The following is a 23773-nucleotide window of genomic DNA, read 5'->3' as shown; positions in this document are numbered from 1 at the left end:
TCTATTTTAGAACACTGCTCTTTCCTGTCACTGATGAAGCAATAACAGTTGCAGAACATGGGATTTTCTGGGAGTGTTGGTTGTTGCTCTCATTTATATTAATTTTTCAGCCTCTATTTGGATTTTATCTATAATACCCTCTGAGAGAGCCCACTGGAGACCTAGCTGATTTCACTGGTGACTCCAGGCTGCTGTGTGCTTGCTGCCACAAGGCAAGGAGAAAGGCATGTCCCACAGCTGCAGGAGGTAGTGCTAGAGGTGCTGTGGCCCCAGTGAATAGGGCTGTACATGACAGCAGCTGAGGCATGCTCTACCCACAGGCTCTTGCTGACATCCAGAGGAGCCTGTTCCTCCACATAGTGAACTGCTTCTCTCACTATCCAGCCCAGAAACCAAAATGTTCACAAGTGGTGCAAGTCCATTGTCTAGTCTTTGCATTTGCTGAGCTGTAATAAGCATTTGAATGGAAAGGCAGAGATTTGAATCTCACATGACAAGAAGTGTCAGGATTGGGGATTAATTCTTTGTGAAATAATTTCAGTGATGGGATGCCACCAGGAGGCTTGACTGTGCATTCCTTAGACACCCCAGATTCCCACAAAACTGCAAGGAGAGGACTGTGTAGGCAAGGAATACATTATGAACTTGTAAACTTTTTAGATGTCTAAGACATATCTAAGCAGCTTAGTGGGATGGTCTCAAGAGCCTGCTGTGCTAAAAAGGTGACCCTTCTGTGACTGGGACTATTTCTAGAATGCTGGGATTTAGTGCAGGGCACGTTTTTATAACTGACTCCTATGAAAGGCTAAATACCAGGTTAATTAGGCTTGACCATGCTGACAGGATCTTAATGAAATCACTGTGAACAACATCAGTGTTACATAACTCTCTTTCCATCGAAATCACCAGACATGACAATATTTTTGTTGTTCCTTGCAAGACATGAAGGTCTAACATCTTGTTCCCATTTCCAGTACTGTGGGTTCGTTAATTTGTCCATAATTCTGAGCTTTCTACTCCATTCCCATCTCTCTTTGGTTCTCTGTTCTGCCTGCTTAGCACTGATATTTCAGCTCATTCCACACCTGTATTGTGCCTTTCCTGTAACGCTTCTGTCCCTCCATCCAGCCACAGAGGTACACATGTGCAGTCCATCAGCAAGGACATCTCCTACAAAACACCACCTACCCCGAGCTTGTATCTGATGTATCTGGTGTTCAGCGTCTGTTTTTTGGGATTTATTTTCTTTTTGAGACTGAGTCCTGAGGCAGAAGTCATTTAAGTAGAGTGAAAATCCAACCTGAGCCAGGGCTGCTCTGGGATGTTGGCAATCCCTATGACTCCTGAGTGCTGATTGCCGGGTCTGTAAGAGTTAAAGGGAATGCAATGCCTGGTCTTGCTGCCAGAGTCTCCTGCCTGTCTGTCTGTAAAAGGGGGGCCACTCCATGCCAGCCTTTGAGTCATGCCAGGAGCACAAGCCAGGGCAAAGCCCTCTGCTTGCTGCACAAATCCCTGGAGCAGCTCACTGCTTTCTCCTTTTCGGTACCTGCGCTTCCCAGCACTCTGGAGCAGCTCTTAGCAGAGGTGAAGGCAGGAAATGCTCCTGTGAGTTTTGGAGCTTCAGCCAGCTGGGCTCCTAGCCAGGGAACAACAGCAGTGGATGCCTGTTGTCCCTTCCTGTCACCAGCCATCTGTGGAGCCCCTGCTTTCTCAGTGGGGAGCAGGCAGCACAAGTCTGGCTTCATCTGGCCTGTGGGTCACCACAGGAACAGGAAATTCCCAGCTGCTCCCCAAGACAGCCCAAATCTGGAAATGGTGCAAGGGGAGCTTAACCCGGACATGATAACTGGGATCTGGCCTGAAATCTCCTCTTCAGCTCAAGAAATAGTTTGCTGTCTCTGTCTAAATGTTTTTGTCTGTCTCTGCTTAAAAGCTTTAAATAATGTCATAAAACTACTCGCACATCCCACACTGCAAAACAGATAAACAGTGAGAGGAGCTGAGCGTGTTTAACAGGCTGGAACATAACCAAAAAAGACCTAAAGCCTGTGATCAGCTTGGTAGCACACAGGAGCCATGAGAGGGTTGACTCAAGTTCTGCTCCCTCTTTTGCTTTCTCATCCCATTGTGCACCCATGATCTCCAATTTAATCATTCTCTCATGACTTAGGCTTGATCAGCCTTCAGCTCTTGTTGCTGCCATTTCAGGGAACATGTGGATCAAGTTCTCAGGATCTTGAAAGAGGCACCATGTCTCGAAATCCCATTTCTTAGGCTGCAGTTCATCTTGTCTGTTCTCCATAACTGCCCTCTTGGCCTCTTGCTTTGTGTTCATACTCAGCCCATGTGATGCAGAATGCCAATAAAGAGGTCTTGTGGGAGACTACCAGAAGATGGTAATCTTCTTATCTCTCATTCCAGACATATCCTGAAATGACTTGTTCCTTCTTCTCTTTTTATTTCACAATATAAGCATTTCGCAGAGGAGGTGACATCTTTCAGTGCTCCAGCATTTCATCTCCCTATGTCTTCACATTTTTTTCCACTTTCTCATCTGCATGTTACCAACTTAATTATGCTGCACAATGCCTTTAAAAAGGCAAACTCTAACAAAGGCTAACAAGGATGTTTCTTGGCAGCTGGTCATTGTTTTGCCTTGGGCCCATAACTTTGCTTGCCGCTCTCCACTGGGCACTGAAGCTGTTCTTGTGTTTAAAGATAATTGCCCCCAGCAAGATTATATCATATTTTCTGTCTATGCTTTCAGGAGGGTTCAGTGCTGTATAATCTGCCCATTATAACCACATCTCCAGACAATAGCAGGCTGCAGAATACAGTGTGATAAAGTGTTAGCAAATCTTGTTCGTGTCCATTCTCTGTCATTATATTTAGGTTCTAATGGTTTAAGAGCACACAGAAATTTTTTTTTTTAATGGGGCTCAAATTACTGGCTGCAAATGTACCCAGTTTTCTTCACCCCAGCCAAAGATGACATGGACTCTAGAAGAGATGCATGATATTTTTCTGAATCTGTCTGTCAAAGCAACATAAGCTTAAGTAAGTTCTTGCTGTCTGATGATGCATATTGACTAATCATGTTGATGTGACTGAACCAACCTTCAGTAAAGGCACTGAAGAATAACAGCAACAGCTACCATCTTCTCCAGGGAACTCCAGGTAAATTTCTGAAGCTCAGCGTGTCCTGACTTTTTATGGCCCATTTTCCACAAGCAGTACCATGATGCTTATTTCTTGTGTAGCAGAGCAATTTCTTGTGATTTACTTTTCTTCTCTAAACATGGCTGGCAGCTGAAGTTGTCAAATTCCATTCAAGATTGAGGAGAAGTGGCTTTGCCCCAGTTTCCTGTCATGTTAAAGACATAACCATTGTTTAAAGACTTGAGAAGTTGTGTTTCTTGAAAGACCAGTTCCCTTCAATTCCTGCATATGTATTTATTTTCTGAGTGCCACGTGTAAGTCCTGAAAACATGGTGAAGACACATTATTTCCACATGGGTTAGAACCATCTTTTGCAAGAAGAGAAAGGATCTGATCTTGTCTCAAATTGTACTCCTGGTTCCTAGAAATACTCTTGCTAGGAGATAAGCAATATGATGTAACCATGGATGTCCCCTGGGTATTCTGGATTGAATGAAATCCTACTTGTCTACCATGAGAGTGGTCATAGAATAAAAATTCCAGATGGACTAATCATAACACAAACATTTACTGAGGTTTCAAGCCGGGACATCTGGGAGAACAACTTTAGAGCAAAATGCTAAAAAGAAAAGGTGCATTCATCCTAACTGGGACAGCTTTTATTCCAGAGTGGCCAGGGGAAGTGCTGTCTTCATTTAGCCAGCAATAATTAACGGCAGGAATTCCCAGCCAGTCTACTTTTGGACTTGAAGGTGAGCTCATGAAGATACTTATTGGGGCTGAGGAGGGGTCTCTTGGGGAGTCTTGTCCCTGGAGAAGGGCACTGTGGAAATCTCTGGTGCTTGGGCGAGGTGTTATAGTGATATTCCCTGTTTGTCATAATTAATGTTTAAATTTATCGTGTGGGGAATAGAGCCGACCTTGATTTTGCTCTATGTGCCATCTACAGGTACAGGGATGAGAGAGGCTTCTCCTCCTGCTGAAACCATCCTCATGCTTTGTGTTTAATGTAAACAGTGTGTTTGGAAATGTATTGTCTGTGGCAGACCTGACATCACAACCAAATTCTTTAAAATAAAATGTTTAGGGGGAATCGTGTGTCAGCTGCCTAGCGGTGAAATGTATGGAATGGAATTAAGCAAACCTTTTCTTAATTAAAAAAAATGAAAATGGATTCTGAACTTTGTCTAAGGGTCACTTTGGGATGATTTTTAGACAGAAAAAATCTTGGCTTTCTGGCAGGGCAGCTGTGAGGGAGTGTTCTATTCATTAGAACACAATTTGTCCAAGAAAATACGTTCCAAGTCCTAATCAATTTAGATGAAAACTTGCTGGACAGGGTTCAAGCAGGCCAGTTATGGAGTCTTATAAAGCCAAACCCACATGTCTCAGTGGGCAAGAGGCAAGATAATCTTAGCTTACAATGGAATGTTTAAATTTATACAGCTAAGACACTGACATAGGCTAGGCACAAGGGTTGTTTCTTTCGTGATGTTTTTTTTTAACCCATCACAAAGATGGGTTAGAATTTTTAAGAAGAATTGGAATTTTAAAAGAGAGAGAGAATATCCCTTTAAGATATAATCACTCATGCTGAATGGACTGTGGCCAGATCCATCCTTTCTTTAGCATTTATAGAAAGATTTTTGGAAAAGACCAACTTCCAAAGCACTAGGAACGGAGGTGTGCCTCCAAATAAAGGTCCTTGGCATCACAGGCTCTTGCAGAATTTTATAATTCCCAGCTGTATGAGGATTTTTTTTTTTAAAATGAGCTGCTTCAGCAGAGGAAATGGAGCAGTTTGGAGAAGCTGTTGCACAGTGAGCCCCTGGGAAGGTGACACCATGCACAGCATTGTTCTGCTGTTAAATGTAGGCTTTTTATGATGACACATCACTACAGAGCACAGAAAACCACAGCTCAACACACCCCCAGCCCTCCTGGGGTTAATGGTAACTATTTTAGGCTTTGCTTTTCTGTCATTCAGTTAGTTTCTCCATTATTGCAGCTTTAAACCAATGTATTTGCAAATCCTTGCAAATTCCCATAGGGGTGAGACACATAACCTGAGCAGTCTTCAGCCTGGAGAATATTTCATTTCTTAATCTGAAATGGTTTTCTAAATTGCAAATTCTTAGCTAAGGTTAATCTCCATCACAAACATGAATCAAGGGTGCCTTTCACAGTAACTTTCAATGCCTGGTAGAAAGCCACAGCAACAAGCTGGTCTCTGAAGTGCCAGTTCACATTCACTTCTTTGCTAGTGGATCCTCTGTTCTCCTGTATCTGTTGCTGGGAAGGGATGAACACAATATTTCTCTTCTCTCATGACTTTCTTCTGGCACTGGAAGGCCTTCACTGACTTCGGGGCGGGGGGGGGAAATTCTTTCTAGCTGTAAGTGGCCCTTCCTACATCACAGGGCAGCCCCTCAATCCCAAACTTGTTACTCACCAGCCTTCTCCTATCCAGGGACTGAGACCTGAGCCAGGAGCTGTCTTTTCTCATCACGACTCCTGTAATTTCAGGGGGCAGTGGAACAGCCCTTCTGCCAGTCCTCCTCCTCCTCCTCCTCCTCCTTTGTCCAACACCACCACCCTGCACCTGCATCCCTCCTCTTGACTCAGAGAGGGATTTACCGCCACGGCTGGGGCTGGATGCAAAGGAGAAGGATCATACAGTATTGTTAAGCAACTTGTGGTTAAAGTCACAAACTCTGGAGACTTCTTGACTACTGTAAACGCCAGCAGCTCGCTGTCCCACAGCCTCTTCCTTCCTTCACACCCCGCTCTGCCAAGTCAGCCACCTGAGACTCTGCTTATTGCTCTTGTTTTCCCTGGCTCTTCTCACTTGTTTACTTAAAAGTTTTCTCTTTCCCTCCCCTTCCCTTCATTTGAATTTCTTGCAGGAGGGTCTTGTAAGGACACCTACTTTAATCAGAATTTCCTGTGAATTAACAGGCAGCTATTTTTTTGAGTTTTTATGAGTTTTGAAATAAAAATGTGATCATTTCTTCATTGCCCCTTCCCCGAGCTCTGCTTTCAACAAACCGTTTTTTTATGGAAAGCCATGGTTTTAAAGGCCCAGTTTAAAAGGCAGGCTCTGTCCCGCAGAGGAGGAGGAGGAGGAGGAGGAGGAGGGGTACTTTGGATGCAGCAGGACAGCCTGTCACCCAAGGGAAAACAGCCGACACACTGCTGGGGCTGCCTGCATATTTTAGTTTCAGAAAGCGCTCCAGACTCAAACCACCTGTGAGTGAGTCTGGCTGGCTGATTTAGCAGGGCCTAGTGCAGGGTGCCCTGTCAAAAGCCACGCTTGTTTGCACAAAGGCAAATGAATCGGGTTTTATGTGGCAGGGCGACAGCTCGCTGGGACAGGCTCATTAAAGCTTTGTAAAACAAACTGTAAGCGAGAGGTGCAACATTTCCTTATCCAAACCCGGAGAACAGAGCGGCGTCCTATGGAAAAGTGAGTCATATTCTCTGCGGTACATTCTGTTCATTCTGTTATAATAAACATGAGTGTTTGTTTGCTGAGTCCATCAGCATCCAGATCTAAACTTGATTAGGAGGACAAGCTCCTCGGCCGCTGCCGGGCTCGCGTGTGCACTGCTGTTTGCTCGCTCCGTTGTGTAACAGCACCAGGCATGTCAGGCTGCCATCCCAAGAGGAAATAACAGCACTTCCCTCATTTCGTTCAAATCCATCCCGAATTTCTATAAAAGACATCAAAGCAATTACTCTGACAGTTCCCGTGCTTTCCAAATGACTCATCTTTTAAAGAAACTGCTGGAAAATCAGGCACAACCAAGGTTCCTTAATTCCAGGGTTTAGGACTTTTAAGAATCACATGGAAACAAGTCAAAATAAGAAGTCACAAACTCACCTTCTCATAAAACCCTTCTCCATGTTTTATGTATTTCTCTGCTACCAGTTGGAGTTGGTTTTACAAGCTACACTGCCAGGAGATAAAGCAGGTTGTTAGTCCAGCTCCGTGACTGCAGAAGGTGAATTAGCTGGCCAAATGTGCTTATTGCTGCTGCTGTTGGAAGATGACTTTTAAATAGGATGATGCTTGGCTGCATCTAGAACTAGTAGTGAAATAAGGGATTGTCTGCTGGAAACAAGGGGACTTCTGGGAAGGAAGTTTCTAAGCAGCATGAATAGCATTTTGTAAGTCTGACTCTTGCCCTGTTATAAGAACGGGCAAGGTCTCCAAAATTTTAAATGCTCACTGCATTTCTAAGAAGTGTAGATGGGGCAGGAGGGATTGCTCTTCAGTGGGAAGAGAGTTGGAGATTGGCCATAGGTTAGAAGTGTGTTGGGCTATAGCTTGAAGCATTCTTCCTTAGAATCACTTGCTAATAGTAATTGCTTGTCTAATGCAGTGCTCCAGGGAGTGAGGTTACTGTCCTGTAAAATCTGAAAGGAAGGCTAGGGACAACGAGCATCCCCTGCCTGGCTCTGACAGGGGGGCATTCCCAGCTTCTGGAGTGCATGAAGGTACTCTAAAGACTGCTCATTTTGCTGACTTTTTTCTTCCACCTTTATCCACATGTGGAAGGAGCAGTGGCACTGCCATTGCAGACTCTCTCATGCAAGAGGACCACACACTAGAAAGCTCTGGGGTACCAAACAATGTAAGACTGCAGGTAAAATGGCAAGTTCACTCCTCAGCCTGAACCTACTGGGGGCACTCATGTTGGAAGTGAAAATTCTTTTGCTTTTTTTCCTCTGGCAAATATCTGGTGATACTTTGGGGGGTGTTTTTTGCCACAATATATATATATATTTTAATTTCTCTGCAAGTTATCCATTCATTGAAGTCCATTCATCCTTTCCAGTCCTGTATTACAGGTATTTTTGCAGTTGAGGAAGACTCTGTATTATCCCTCCTCAAAGTCTCCTCATGCCATTGTTGAGGTGGGGAAGTGCTCCAGACCCATGTAAGATGCTCTCAGCGTGCACAAGCCAGCTCCAGGAGCCAGTTCAACTCCAGGTTCCCAGAAAGAACCCAGAAAGGTCTCCTGTCCCACAGGGAATCAGCATCCAAAGGCTCTCCTCACCCACTGCAGTGTTCCAGCTTCTCCGTGTGACTAATGTGTTACAGGAGGGCATCTCTTGACCATAAGTGGGATGTTTAATAAACCTGAGGGTTTTAATCTTCAGATGTTCACAGCTGTTCACAAAAACATAAAATACACAGTCCAGCATGAGCAGCTACAGGCTGGGAGAAAAAATACACAGCATGGTACTTGATCAGGGGCCAGGATGTCTCCATGGGTTCTCTGGCAGGAATGGGTGATAGGCATCGTATTTTTCTAGGTAAAATACAAGAGGTTTGTCCAGGAATAGATCCTGCTGAATCTAGAGCAGCCTGACTTTTTGTAACACTCCCTGCATGTCCATGCCTGTGTTGCAGATCAAAACACCACATTTAAGAAGTGAGGAATGACTTAGAGGTCTTTGCAACCTAAACTATTCTATGATTCTAAGATCATTGAGTGGAACTGACTTGATTTCTGCTTTTTATCCCTATCAGTGACTCTCTTCTTTCCGTTGTGGAAATTGTCACCCTGTGACCACATCGTGAAGGGATTACTTTCAGGGTTTTTTTTTTAACCTGCTGTTTATAATTTTTAAACTGATTTTTTTTTAAGTATTTAATGTGTATGTGTGCTTAGACAAAAGCAGGGGCTGCTGTTGGAAGCTGCAGATGCTGGTCTTTGCTGTGCTGGCTCCTGGTGAGGCACGGATGCATAAAGCTGTTTGGTATGTGCTGTTGCAAGAAATAGATGTGCAAGCACGATGGGGTATCTGTGGGTGCAAGAGCATCTCCCAGGGAACTCTAATGTTTGGTTTGCTGACAGTATCATTCCACCAAAGTAGCTTTCAGTTGCTTTCTACCTCAGCTTGTTTATCTGTAAAATGGAAATGGGGAACTTCCTAGAGAACCCAGAGCCATATTTTTAATTATTCATAGCTTTTGCATACCCTTGAGGAGAGTATAAGCTGTAAATCTCTGAAGCTGCATACCAACATTTCTGTGGTTTGAGCATCAGGGGAGCCCCTTTTCCACAGACATTGCTGTATTCTCCTGGCTGCATGTTTCATGGCAAGCCTGTGTTCAGCCCTTGGCATGCAGACCAAGCACTGAGACCCCTGACCCCTTTCTGTGTGCAGAGCCAGGTGTTTTCCTGCAGAGCCTGTCCTGCTGGGGGCTGCAGGCTGGAGCTGGGAAGGTGCCTGTGGTTTGTGCTGTGCCTTTGAGGTGCCAAAAGCGGCGTGTGGCAGCCCTGGGCTCCACAATCTGCGGGGGCACGGGGCAGTGGCCCCCTCCCAGCACCAGCACAACCCTTCCCCAAGCCCCAGCCACACTCTGCACCCAGGGCCAAGCCCTGCAGGGGGTATAGTCACACACAGTGCATCCCAAACAGGATGGAAGGTTGCTCAGGTCACTCTGTGCCTCTTGGTAAGCAGCCGAGTGCTTTACCATCAGCTCCCTGGAGGCTGTGACATTTGAGCTTGCACTGGCTGCCCCAGCACAGGGAGGTCAAACAAATTGAATTTCTCTTCTAATTAGCTGTCTATGGCTTTGATCCCTGTCCATTGGGGACCTTGTGTGTTTTAGCTGGAAGAATGCACGGCACGTTCCAGCCCCCTCCCACAGCCGGGGAAGCGATGATGCCCCAGCAAACGCTCAGAGCTGTGCTCAGCTGGAGAGCCATCACTGGAGCATGGCCCCTGTCGAGAGGGATCCCAGCATCCCTGGGCCGCCCTCTTACAGAAGTTAATTCCTTCCTATTGTCTTTGCAAGTTCTAACAGAACAGTAAGCTGCAGTAAAGAGAGGGGATATGTTCAATTTGAGCGGCGAGATTACGATGTTCCGAATAAAGCCATATTTATTAATAATTACCTCTCTGCCATGACTTTAAATTCAAACAGCTGGACAGCCTCTGCTCTTTATTAATTTCCTTGGATCCTTGGCACGAAGCCCTCCATTCCTGTGATGTAATGGTATAAAAAGTTGGCTCCTGACCGAGCTCCCACCCACAAGTTCTAAATTTGGAGCATGGCAGATTTCTGCAGATTCCAGAGACAGGCTATGCTCAAGACGTGCTGATGCCTTCAGTCCCATCCTATTGCACCAAACAACAAGGTTCTGTCTTTTTATAACGGGGATCATAAATATGACTCAGATGCACATGTTGTCTATGTAAGCACTTGGGGTTGGCTATCACTTTATGGCACTGGGAAGAAGCCAAGCCAAATAAAAATTGTTTTGAGTAAATATTACATTTCTAGAGCATGAATAAGTTTTCTTTGCAGCCAATGTGTCACTAATGGGAATAAGGAAGAAGACGGGGTGGGGGGAAAGCAGTAACTAAATCACCCCTCTAAACACAGACAGTCTGCAGCAGACCTGTTGTTTGGACTCGTCTGGGGTGTGATATCCCAGATAATTCATAGCAGGTCTCAGCAAGGCCACGAGAGATAGAAATAAAAATAGCTGTATAGCTCAGCGCCATCCTGCTGCGCGGCTCTCTTTTGGGTGGGATCTCCAGGAGTGGTATGTAAAACAGGCAACCAGAGAACCCAGTGTCCTCCTCTCCCCTGCTCCCAAATGTGCAGAGGCTCAAGTATGTGGATTGCTCCATGGAGATGGTGTTGCTACTCACATGCTCAGCACTAAGCATGTGCACATGTCTGTCCAGGATCCGGGCCAGAAGGAAGGATGAGTTTTTCATCCTGCAGTTTTTGGACCCTGGGAGATGTCTGCACTGCAGAACAGGGGGAAGCAGAAAATGAGCCCATGTGCAGCTCTGCATCCAAGAGGAAGCAGCTCCCTGGCAGCTCAGTGGGGCAGGGATGTGCCATCCCATCACTGGCAGAGGGCTGGTTCATCACAGCTGCTGGCTCTGCTCCAGCTCCTCCAGCAAGCTGATATACTCAGCATCCTCCAAAATCCCAATTACTCCTGTCCTTGAGCAGTACCCAGGGAGCGACTTATGAAGTGCTTCATGTACCTGAAATGCAAAGGGATTTAAAAAATTAAAAAAAAAAAAAAAAGCTCTTTCTGCAAGAACTTTTCAGGAAACATTCCCTGATAAAAGGAATCCTCAAGTTTTTCAAAAATAAAAGCCAGAGAGAAATAACAAGTGAGAGTCTAGCTTTGAAAATCATTAATGCCTTTCCTATTTTCCTGATGGGCATGTGCATTCCTTCCTGGTGCACCTGTGAGCCTCTACATGTCAGATAAATGCTTTCCTGAGCTTTGCTGTCCTCTCCTTTTTTATAGGCTTCGGATAGCAGGCAGAGAACCTGGCTTTAAAAGAGGAGCTCAGACAGGAAGCAGTAATGTTCCAGGAGGATTTCTGAGTCAAGCAGGATAGAAACTGGCTTCATGAAGTGTGAATTTCAAATATCCCTAAAAGCCTTGGCTGCACAGTTGGAGCAGGTGAGCAGAGAGATGTCGAGAGCCCTCAACATTCTCATGTCCCAGCCGTCCCTATCAGAAACTTTTGAAGAGCTTCTCTGTGCAGTGGGCTGGACTGGAGCTTGCAGATAGAATGTTTGAAGGGCTGTGAGCCCTGCAATAATCACAGCAGGCTTGACGTCAGCAGACCTGCACCTCCAGGGATTAGTTCTGAGAAATCAGGGCCGGTTTGCCCAGCTAAGGCGGTTTTGACTGTTTGAAGGATCTGGGTGATAAGTCCTTTTTCCGTGCCTTGAACGCTGCCAGTGGTCATTTTCTGCCAGAAGAGCAGCCCAAACAGTGTACATGGGGCTGGCTTCCTCCCCTTTGTAATGCATTTTACAATTTGGAGAACCTTTTGTAACACAAGAAAGTGTTTTTACATATTAGAGCTTCTAAATTGTTAGAACAGTTGGAAAATCCTAATTGCCTTTAAAAGTCAAGGGGAAAAAAAGAAGCAAAGAAAATATTTTGGATTGCAGAATTAACAAAACTGGGAGCTGAAGTTCAGTTTCCAGGGTCAAAAATTTATTCAGGCAGTCCTGTTATACTTGTGACTTTAAAACAAGCACTTGAACCTTCAAGAAGGGATTTGCACCTACCCCCAAACTTGCCCTGAGTTGCAGAGCTTAAGCTCTGAAAACTCTCCAGAGTTTTTGAGGTTGGTCATGTTTAGATTTACCCCAGGGCTCCACATGCACAAGGGAGGGGAAAACCTACCTGGGATTGATTCAGCAGCTTGAATGAGAGATGACAAATGAAGGCTTGGCTGGAGTGCTGGCCTTAATTTCCATGAAACTTTGGGGGTAGCTATGTGGTGATTTAACCCCAGTTAATTTAGAAGCTAAAGGCTGCTTCAATTTGTGGTGGTTACCCAAGAGCTCCGAGGAGATTTTCTGGCTGTCAGGGATCAGGAATAAAGGTGGAGAAGCTGGAGGTGACACTGCAAGGGGCTGGTGCCAGGGGGCTCTGGTCGTTCCCTGGTATAAATGGTGCTCTCAGGCCTCACTCAGCAATCTCTGATTTGCACCAGGTGAGCACAGGTTTGGGCTATCAGTCAAAGAGTCCTCTTTTTAGGGACACTTCCCTGTTTTGCAGATGTCTCTGTGCTTTCTTACTGGGTGAACATCACCCCTCTTTCATCAATGCCCAGCAGAGGCACAAGGAGGTTAAAGGACCTGATGAAGGTGATAGCAAGTCAAATTGTTTGGAATTTTGTAGCTCTGAAACACCATCTCTTTAAAACAGGAAACCCTCTCAGGAGTAGTAGGTTTTCATTAAAACAACAGCTCAAACCTGTCGATCTTGATCTATCAGGAAAAGGAGGAATGTAGAAAATGTGAAAGTTAGCTTAGCCTCCCTTAAACTAAACCACCAGGTTCACGTTCCTATGGAGAAACAAATACCCTGCAGGCATCGTGGTGTCTTTGATTTATTTTTGGAAGTTGAAAACTCCCCCTCTTGGTGTCTGAGCTAAGGAAAAAAACAAGGATTTTTTTTTTTTTTTTTTTTTTTTTTTTTTTTTTTTTTTTTTTTTTTGAGCCAACAAAAGGTTTATGGAGGAAAAAAACCTCCAGTCCTACTTCTCAAGGGCTTATGACACGAGCAGTTGAGCTAAGGTAACCCAGCTCAGCCTCCCCTACATTTCAAAATTGGGTTAAAGTTCCTAAGTCATTGAGGGAAAATGTTACCCAACAGAGCAATGACTCTGTAATTGGGGTGTCAGGCCCTGGCAGCGGCGGTGCAGACCCCGGTCTCGGTGCCCTGAACGGGGTGCAGCCCCCAGGCGGATGCCCAGCTGTGCTGACAGCCCGGCATCATCTGCCCCCTCCTCTCCTCTCCTCTCCCTCCTCTCTTGGGAGCCAGCGCACCCCAGGCAGAGGCTTCGGGCGCTGCCGGGTGTGGGTGTTGTGGCCAAGCAGCAGCAGTGCGGTGCTGCACGTACACGGGTGACGCGCTCCGGGCGTGGGGCGGTGAAACCCCCGCGCGGAGCATCCGCGGCTCTGCCCCCCGGCCGGGATCCGCACATGTCATTCATTAGGAGTTCCCCGGGCTCTCCGGGGCCGTGCGGCGGTGTCCGGCTGCCATCTGCTGTCCGGCACCCGGGGGGGCCGTGTATCCCCCGCGCATCCCCCGCGCATCCCCCGCGCATCCCCCGCGCATCCCCCGCGCATCCCCCGTGTATCCCCTGTGCATCCCCCGTGTATCCCCCGAGCATCCCCCGTGTATCCCCCGTGTATCCCCTGTGCATCCCCCGTGTATCCCCCGTGTATCCCCTGTGCATCCCTCGTGTATCCCCCGTGTATCCCCTGTGCATCCCCCGAGCATCCCCCGTGTATCCCCTGTGCATCCCCCGTGTATCCCCCGCGCATCCCCCGCGCATCCCCCGTGTATCCCCTGTGCATCCCCCGTGTATCCCCTGTGCATCCCCCGTGTATCCCCCGCGCATCCCCCGTGTATCCCCCGCGCATCCCCCGCGCATCCCCCGCGCATCCCCCGTGTATCCCCTGTGCATCCCCCGTGTATCCCCTGTGCATCCCCCGTGTATCCCCTGTGCATCCCCCGTGTATCCCCCGCGCATCCCCCGTGTATCCCCCGCGCATCCCCCGCGCATCCCCCGCGCATCCCCCGTGTATCCCCCGCGCATCCCCCGTGTATCCCCCGTGTATCCCCCGTGTATCCCCTGTGCATCCCCCGAGCATCCCCCGCGCATCCCCCGCCACCGCCACCGCCAGCGCGGCCCGAGTGGCATCCATCCCCTGGACTGCGGCCAAGCCGTGAGCAAAACGCTGCCCAGGCTCTCAGGGCCCCCCGCCGCGGTATCTCCCGCATTCCTGCGGCGGATCTGGTATTCCGTATTGTTCTCCCGGTCTCTGGGGGAGCGGCTGCCGCTGCCTGCCGGGGCAGGAGCTGGCGGAGCCCAGGGCCGCGGGTCCCACCACTCGCCGGGGGCTTTGGAAAAATCGTGTCAGCCTTCTCACCCTGCTCCGGCACGTAGGGACTTGGGGCTCGTCAGGAGGGGCGAGAGGAAAATGAGAAAAGAATGGGAAACTGGGAGAGCAGCGAGTGGCTGTGCAGCTCGGCTCTCCTGGGGGTGGTGCGGGCTCAGCTCCCCCGGACCCGGCACAGGCTGCCCCGGGCTCAGCGCTCACCCGGGAGATTTCTGTGCCAGCCTGCAGCACACAGCACCTCGGGTGTGCCGGCAGACACCGGGACACCAGGGGCAGCCACCGGGACACCAGGGGCAAGGACTGGTCAGAACGGGGCCGGGGGAGGCAGAGCTGTCCCCAGCCGTGCAGGACGGGCCCTGCTCTGCCCCCAGGGCACAGCCCTGCCCAGCAGCCCGGCCCAGCACAGCAGCACCTGGTGTGCAGCACCTGGTGACGTTTCCTTGTCCCCTTGTCCCCGTTCCCTGGGACAGGCTGGTGCTCGTACCACGCCCCGTGCCTGCGCCATTCCCTGCAGTGTGATTTCAAGGAATACACGCTCTGGATTGTCTCCTGCTGGCGGTGGACTGGGAGCAGCTGTAGGCTTGGCTCTTGCCATCTGCAATGGTGACAGTGAGGAGAGTGTGCTGGAGCACAGGCAGGAGAATTCCTTTTGCCACATGGGCCACATGCAGCTATCCTGTGGGACCAGGCTTGGGGTGTTGGTTGTTTTGGGCAAGCCACCTCCCCAGGGAGCTCCATGGGCCAGCAGAGACCCCCTGGACATGGTGCAACCCTCACAGGCAGCTAAAGCAAGCCAGCAAACACAGAAGGTGCCACCCCCATCCCCACAGGGAGCAGTGCCACAGCACTCAGCTTTTGGGGGCAGCCTGGGTGTGAGCAGGCTGCACCATGCTCCCATCATTTCCCACCTCCTGTCTGGGAATAAGCGACCCATGGGCCACAGGGATCTTTCTAGCAGGGAGGAAAGCCTGGATTAAAAATGGGGCATGCTCCTCCCTCTCAGAGAGATGTGGTGGTTGACTACATGGCTTGGAGAGAGTAGAGTGGCCCAAAGCATCACTGGCAAAGGAAATGGTTCAGAGAACACAACCTCGCGCTGCTCCAAATGTAAAAATTCAGCCCCATTGTGAGAGGGACTTTCTGAAAATGTCTAAGCAAATTCTGACCATAGAGAAGTGGGGTTTTTTAAGTGTGTTTTGTTTTGTTTTGTTTTTCTTTTCTAGTCAGGACTGAGGAACCAGCACCCCAGAAGACCTTAATTTCCCCAGCACTTGCACCTTGAGTCATGGCTGAGCTGCACAACCTTCTTCAGAGTGAGAAATCTCCATGCTCGGGTAGGCATTGGAACAGCTAATTTGTGTCAACAACAAGTCCAGGCTGCTTTAGGAACTGTTTCATGTCTATGACTGAGTTTTTAATCCCATCTGAGATATCAACATGTGCTCAGAAATAATGTAGCAACAAGAGTGACAGCAGGTGAGTGTTTGCATGAAGACACTGTTAGGCCTGGATCCTGTTAGAGACTTGTGTGCTGCAGCCACGGCAAGCAGCTCTATTAATTAGCAATTATAATTAGCTGTGTGTAAAGCTGGTGCTAGATCAAACCCCTTTGGTAGGCAAAAGAGTGATGTGAGCTATGAGCACGCTGAGCAGGGTAGAAAGGGTTAAATTTTTGTGGTTTCATTCATCAAGGAATTTAAAGTAATGTTTGATGGGGGGAAAGTGAGTGCAATTGTGCTGGAGATTGTGATTTCTTTTTTCTTTTCATCAGCATTATGACTGGTGTGCCATGGGCTTTCCTCTGACCCTGCTGCTCATATCCTTTTACATTTCCTCTGTCAATTAGGCTAAAATATGAGAAAAAAGGCAGGAGAAGGGTCTTGTCAAGTGGGGCACTATCCCAGTGCCCTGGGAACCAAGGGAGGGCTGTGGCCCACTTTTCCAAACAGACAGACAATGGTGCCCAAGGCTGGCCAGGATGCCTGACCCAGGAAGCCCAAAAACTCACCCTTGGCTGACACACTGTAGTGTAAGTACCCCATGCCAGCAGCTGTACTGGAACAAAAGGAGCGGGGGGGAATTGGCTGTCCAATAACAGGATGCTTAAATATCAAACACTGTTGTTATAACAGGATGATGTTACCCTGAAAACAACTTCTGTTGTTAACCTTGCCATGTTTTTGTCCTCCACCTTAATTGACAATGAGCCTGAACATAACTGTTTACAGACAGTTGAAGAAGTCTATTCCAACTGACCTGATCTGAAAGATGTGGCCCTGGAAAATCCAGGTTGGGAGCCTGTTACAGATGGGAGCAGCTTGATGAGAAATGGCAAAAGGATGACAGGTTATGCAGTAACCACGCAAGCAGGATAAGGTGATCAAGGCAAAGGCCCTGCCAGCAGATGTATCATCACAGAAAGCCAAACTGATTGCACTGGCAGAGCCCTAGACTTGAGCAAAGGAAAGAAGGTAAATATATAGTAAAAAAAGGTAAACTGACTCTAAATATGCATTTAGTGTTGTCCATGCCCATGGAGCCATCTGGAAAGAGAGAAAACTTCTGAACGCTCAAGGTAATCAAATCAAACATGCTGAACAAATACTTGCCCTCTTAAAAGGCATTAAAAAACCTGCAGAAGTAGCTATATCATGCATTGTAGAGGTTACCAAAAAGGGAAAACCACTCCAGAACTGGGAAATCGCTTTGCTGATAAAGCAGCAAGAGGGATTGCAGAAAAAGGTACTCTCACAGTAATTCCACAAAAATGGGACTGACTTACCGGGGTTCACCCCAAAATATGACCAAACAGACCACAAGCTAATCAAGTTTCTTAAGGCTGAGAGCACAGAAAGTGGGTGGGCTGTTACACCAGCAAATCAGGTTGTAGTTCCACCCCTGATCTTTCAAGATCTAGCTCAGAGAGAACATGAAAACACACATTTCAGGGCTGAAAACTTCTGAAACATCTAAAAAAGGTAGTAATAGGAAAGGGAATGACATTATACAATCAGTAGTGAGCAAATGTGAAATCTGCTGGAAAAACAACCCTGACACAAGGAAAAGAGCAGTAACAAAAGCAGGGGATCTTCCTGGAGATTACTGGCAAATAGATTTTGCTGAGTTACCCCTGTCGCACTAACACAGCCAAGGAAGTGGTGAAAGTTTTGTTCAGTCATGTAATTTCAAGGTTTGGGTTTCCCTTGAGAATGTCATCAGATAGGGGACCACACTTTGTTGTATCAGTGGTTAAAGAAGTTAGCCAGATTTTGGGAATTACTTGGGATCTGCATACACCTTATAGACCCCAAGGGAATGGTAAAGTTGAACGTATGAATGGGACTCTCAAAACACAAATTAGCAAAATTTGTCGGGAAACATCCATGACATGGGTTCAGGCCTTGCCTGTGGCTTTACTGAGGATCTGCATACAGCCAAGGTGGAGGGATAGCATCAGTCCCTATGAAATACTGTATGGCAGACCATATCAGATCCCACATATTCCAGATGAAATTCACAGGAAGGGGAAACTTGATTTACAGAGATATCTAATGGCTTTGGGTTCCACTTTGCAGAAGCTCCAGACTCACATTGTGCTATCCAGACCTATAGGACTGGACACACCTGCACATCCCTTCCAACCTGGAGAATGGGTCTAGATTAAGTGGTGGGACAGTGATCCTCTACAAGCCAGGTGGAGAGGACCATTCCAAGTTCTGCTGACCACCCTCACTGCAGTCAAAATTGCTGACAAAGGACCCTGGACTCACTACTCCAGAGTTAAGAAGGCTTCTACTCCTGAAACATCTGTAAAAACAGAGACTGATGCAGACAAAAACATGCTTTAAATGACTTCTTCTCTGTACCTAAAGAACTGTTAACAACCATCATTATTCTTCTTTGCATGATACAGTAATAATGTACAAGACATTATTACTGTTAGATGTTAATTACTGTTTATTATTATTATTGCTAGATATTTATCATTAGATATTTACTATTGTTAGATGTTTAGTGTTATTATTTATCTATTGTTACAAGTTTATTATTGTTAGTTGTTTGTTTATTATTATTATTAGATACTTATTTGTTATAGAAGACCCATTATTAGTAAATATTTTAAATAGTGACTCAACAAGGAAAAGGCCTTGTCAAGCCTCTAAAGGGGGGAAATGATGCCTTAAGTTTTAGCTTTCATGTTTTGCAGATTCTGTGCTGCCCAGGAGTGCAGTTCTGAGCCTCAAATTGATGTCAGTGAGCTCTCTTCATAGAGTAGGGAGACAAAACAAATCCTTTTCCTGCTGGAGACCAAGGACAACAGTTACAAATTTTCAGGCCCAAAAGCACAAACAATGGTGGACTGAAGTAAGAAAACAAGAACGATGGGACCTCACAGCCTGAGGCTGTAACTGGACAATTACAAATTGCAATATGCAATTGGACCAAATGGACCAAAACTTATAAAAATGTTAAGATCTCATGACCAGTTGTCCATTTTGTGACCATTCTGTGTCCACCCTGGGTGTTGCCCTGGCCAGGCTCTTGTCCTGCCCAAGGTGTACCCTCCTAAAGGCCTTTCAATAAATATCTACATTATTCTCTTAGCTCTGTCCAGTCTCTATTCCAGGTCAGCCTTCCCAAGGCATCAGTGTTCATTCACAGGGAGAGTAAATGTGTGGAAACCACCGCAGCCTCTAAATTCGCGAAGTTTGTGTTTGCACTTTATTTTGGCCCCCATGGCCTCATTAGCCCCGAATCAGAGGACTGGTACCCTCTGCCCACACACCCCCCGTTTGTGGATGAAGGGATGGGCGGGAGTCCCGCTCCCAAAAGGGGAGTACGTGATGCCGAGCACGTCCTCGGCTCGGCCCCGCTCCGGCAGCCCCGGGGCGTGCACACAGACACCTGGGGAAGGCTGTAACCTCCCGCACACATTTTCCCTGCTCTGTTTGCTGGCCCTGGGGAAAGGCGCGTGGCAGCAGATGCGGGATTGCGGGAAAACGCGTTATCCTCCTGCGGCCCGCCGCCGTTCCTTCGGAAAACACGTCGCAATTAACTGGCAGGTCCGACGTAACAAAAAGCAATCCTTTTTTCCTAAGCTGCGGGATGTCTGTGGGCATACTGAGGGGGCAAAGGAACAGACCAGGCTCCTGGGGCAGGGACAGAGCCGGAGCACGGCAGGGAGGCGGTGGCGGTGCTGCAGCCGCGGCTTTTCCCGCTGCCGGGAGGGGAAGGAGCGGCAGGGCGGCTGTCCCGGGGCTCCTCCACAGGCTGGGAGCACCGCAGGATCACGGGGATGCCGGGCTGGAGCACCACGAGGTGGCAGCCGGAGACCAGCGATGAGGCAGCCCCGGGTCCTGCCCGGCCGAGCTCCGAGTGCGGGGGGCGCAGGGGGTGACACAGAGACCCGAAAATATCTGTAACAAACCCCAACAACAAATAAACGAAGGCAGAGAGAGCCACCATTTTATCAAGTAACCAGCAAATAACGGCACACTCGGAAAGCCCCTAAAAATCGTGTTAAGCATAAAAGGAATTTGCCATTCTCTGAGAGGACAAAGCATACGGCACACCTGCAGCCCTTCAGCATCCTTTCCTTTGGGAATAAATAATGACCTCTCGCCCCAAAGCAGCGGAAAGGTCGTGTGGATATCCCCTTTCCCGGCCCTGCACTGGTTTGCTCGAAAGTGTTTTCGTAACTGCTTTACATATTTGAGATAAAAATCGGAGCAGTTGTTTTCTGTTCACTTTTACTGGGAGGAATGGTGCAGCTCCTGTTCCAGGGGTCCTGCATGACTGAGCCACAGGATTCCACTGAGCTGGAAGGGCCCTTAATGATCACCTGCTTCCAATGCCCTGCCATTAACAGGGTCAAACAGGTGCTTCTTTTGGGGCTGGGCCTCCCCACCCCAGGACACAGATTCTGTCCCCAGACACTGCTCCTTTCCCCCCCAGAGGCTTGGCTTTTGTGGCTGCTCATGCAGGACAGTGAAGCAGCAGTAACATGAGCTTCTGGAAGCCAGACTGTTACAGTTTGGGGACGTGTGATCCAGTGAGCAAGGCTCATAAATCAGCTCCATAAAATGGGCACAGGGCAAAAACAAAAAACCCAAACCACCCCCCATCCTGTTTTTAGAGGGAACAGCACAGTATGGGGGTTGTGGTTTGCAGGACTGTTCCACAGCAGCAGGTAAATGAAACCTCAATCTGGCAGACAGAACAAGTGGGCTGAGCCCTCCAGGGGGTTCTGCCAGGTGTTCAGGAACAGCAGCCACAGCTTTCCCTGGGCCTGAGATGTAGTTAGGGCTTCGTGGGCAGAGCAGTGGCATCCCTAAATCCCACAGTTCAGTGGGGATAACCTCACCATGAGCAGGCTGGTCGGTCTGTGGGAATAGGAGAGCAGTAACCCTTGGCCCCAGCAGAAATGACAGCACCAGGATACAGATTTCCATGCTCCCTGATCCATGACTGCTGGTGGCTCACAGCCCTGTGCTCCCTTTGGATGCTGCTCAGTGTCGCTCCAAGGGGCTCATTCTCAAGTGGTATTTTTGCTCAACATGCAAATAGTTTAATTTTTAAGCCAACCACTCCCCCCAGCTTTACTGAGCAAAGCTCCACACAAAGCTTTCTTAATTCGTCAGAGCAAGCAGGGACAATGAAGCTAAAAGGAACCTTGTCTCATTTCCTCTTCTGACAGTGAGTAAGTGCTGACCCCAGACAGCCAGACAGACAGACAGACAGACATGGCTGACACGTTATGAGGAGCTGCTGTGTGCCTGTCCCAACAGCTCCCTTGCTGAACCTGCCCAGCCCTGGTCTCAGGCTGCAGCAAGGAGAACTGAATACAAACATTTAAGAGCAGGAGTGCTGCTAAAACAAAGTCAATTTATGTTATCGTGTGACCACTGCCTTTATTATGCCTTTCACAACCCATTGATCTGACCATTAAACTCCTTCCACACAACAGTCACTGGATTTTGAACTCCAATAGGCCAAAAAAACCCCAGGCAATAAGACACCCATTAATTCCAAAGTGTAAATGACTTTATATTACTTTATTAAACAGCCATTTCTAAAGAATAAAAAATATGAAAACATGCATCATTTGGTGTTCTTAAAAAACTGTTGTCCAAAATAAAGACTGTTAGAAAAATTAAACAAGTTTAGCCCCAATACCCCTTCTGCTCTCCACATAAAATGTTTGGTAGTTATAAATACTGTTCCAGCTCCTTTAGCAAAGTTTAACCTTGTGTACATTAGTAATTCTATTACATGTGGTTGGGTTTTTTATTCACATTGCTTCTGTAAACGTGATCAATTTAAAAAATGCCTTGTTATCAAGTTTAAGGAACTACTGTTTTCCTGTACAGTGAGTATAAATAGGAAGATCCTGGATTTTCCTGCCATTCTAATCAACACTCCATTTACTGAAACATTAAAGATTTCAATTAGTATAAAAATATAACCAGAGAATAAATGTCTGAGAAGATTCAGTATTTGAGTGAGTCTTAGTTAATAGGCAATTAAAATGCTATTTATGACTTCCAAATCTGGACACCACTTCTATACAGCTTCTGCTTTTCCAAGACCCACAGTGCTGCACACCAAGGCACTGCTTATCCTCCTGAAAAAATTCATTTATTATTTACTACAAATAATTTAACATGTAGCTGAACTAACAAGCAGGTGAGGGATGGATGGCCAGGGTACAGCCAAAGCTGCTCACAAGCCTCACACCAGTGGGCACCTGCTCCTCGAGGGGGGCATCTCCAAATGTCTGTACAAGTTGGCAGGAATCCTGTTTTACTGAGCAACGCTGGTGTGGGAGATCTGCAAAGCAAAGTCACAGCCTTGTTCCTTTTCCCTACAGAAACAGAAATAACTGGCTTTGTCCCCAAAGATAATGATAAGGCACAACAGGCTCTTTGGAAAGCCTTGGTACTAGAAAGACTGATGTTATTTCGTTGACAGGAATTACGTTTTTTTTTCTCTCTAAACAGTATAACTACACATTTATCATTTTTTATTTAAAAAAAAAATATTCTTACCTTTTTTAAAACTGGCCTCCAATTAAAAGTAAGACAAAAGTGCTACATCTAAAAATGGTGCGATGTTATAATCAGATTTCTTACACAAACACAGCCTTGACAGAGAGGATATATGCCCTGTGTGTGCTACCACCTTCTATTCATCTGCTTCAGAAACCTGTGAGCCAAAACTTCATCTTTTAAACTATGAAGAGAACTCTCAAGGCTTTATTTAGCACTTCTCAAGTATGAATACAAAAAACTGTCTTGCACAACTACTTTTTCCAAATGTCCTACAGCAGCATTTTCTACATGCCTATCTCCAGTTCTTTTGTTTGGATTCCTGCAAAGGGAAACAGGACATCAAATCCAAGCAGGCAGCAGGCACCCAGTGATGCCAGCCCCCCTTGCCAAGGGAATGTGTCTGAGCACTAAGCACTGTGCAGAGAGCAACAGAGGGACAGAGCAAAAGTAAAAGGAGGAAGGAAGGGTAATGCTCCATCTCAGAGTTGGACACAACCCCCAGGACTGATTTATCCTGGGTTGAAATTATACTAAACTGAACCAGCAGTTCAGTTCAACTGCTTCCCTCACTTTCTGGAATGGAAGTGATGCTGCCTGACTGGTTAGCTGCAGTCAGATTGTTACAGGCTAGTACAGGAACAACTCTGTCACAAGCTACATTTCAATACAAAATTTCAGTTGCAAAGTCTTGGAAAAGTGAGGGAAAACAGCACATCCTGTCAGACACCACCCACTGTAATGGCTGAGCTCTGAGCAGACCCTCCAGCGTGCTAAACAGCATTTCATGAGCAGAAAGGCCCAACCTGCTGAGCAAACTAAACTTTGTAAGCGAGAGGCTGCTCTGTGCAAAACAGAGCAAGGGGAGGTGGGCTCCTGTTCCAGGCCACGTGTCAGCTGCCACCATCACTCTGAAGTGGCTTTCTTCCCTTTCCAGCTCCTTTCTCTCTCCTCCAGTTCAGCTTCAGTGAAGGCAGCTGGCCCCCAGTTTGTGATTAAGTGAGGATTCTTGGAGCCTGGAAGACAGAGAGCAATACTTGAGACAGGCAGTTCTGACAGGGGCATCACACACCTGCAATACAATTTTCAGGCTGATCCTTGCTTTGTTTTAAACACAAAAGAAAAAAATAATAATGATAAT

General features: G+C 47.2%; 1 protein-coding gene and 1 long non-coding RNA gene across 2 annotated transcripts in view; one reads left to right on the top strand and one right to left on the bottom strand.

Moving 5' to 3' along the window:
* The first annotated feature begins 3725 nt into the window (after positions 1-3725).
* On the top strand, positions 3726-18533 carry LOC310911171. The gene is made up of 3 exons (XR_014590458.1): positions 3726-3911; positions 11457-11615; positions 15808-18533. It is a non-coding gene; the product is annotated as an uncharacterized lncRNA (long non-coding RNA).
* Positions 18534-22535: 4002 nt separating this feature from the next.
* Positions 22536-23773, bottom strand: part of SWAP70 (switching B cell complex subunit SWAP70) — a 34466-nt gene continuing 33228 nt past the window's right edge. The window contains exon 12 of the mRNA XM_083864169.1: positions 22536-23648. Within this exon, the coding sequence (XP_083720295.1) occupies positions 23539-23648 (110 nt within the window). The 3' untranslated portion in view covers positions 22536-23538. The remainder of the gene's footprint in view (positions 23649-23773) is intronic.

Source organism: Zosterops lateralis (genome assembly GCF_965231275.1).
Source record: "Zosterops lateralis genome assembly, chromosome: 6".
Taxonomy (NCBI): Eukaryota; Metazoa; Chordata; class Aves; order Passeriformes; family Zosteropidae; genus Zosterops; species Zosterops lateralis.
This window is presented reverse-complemented; position numbering and strand designations above follow the sequence as displayed.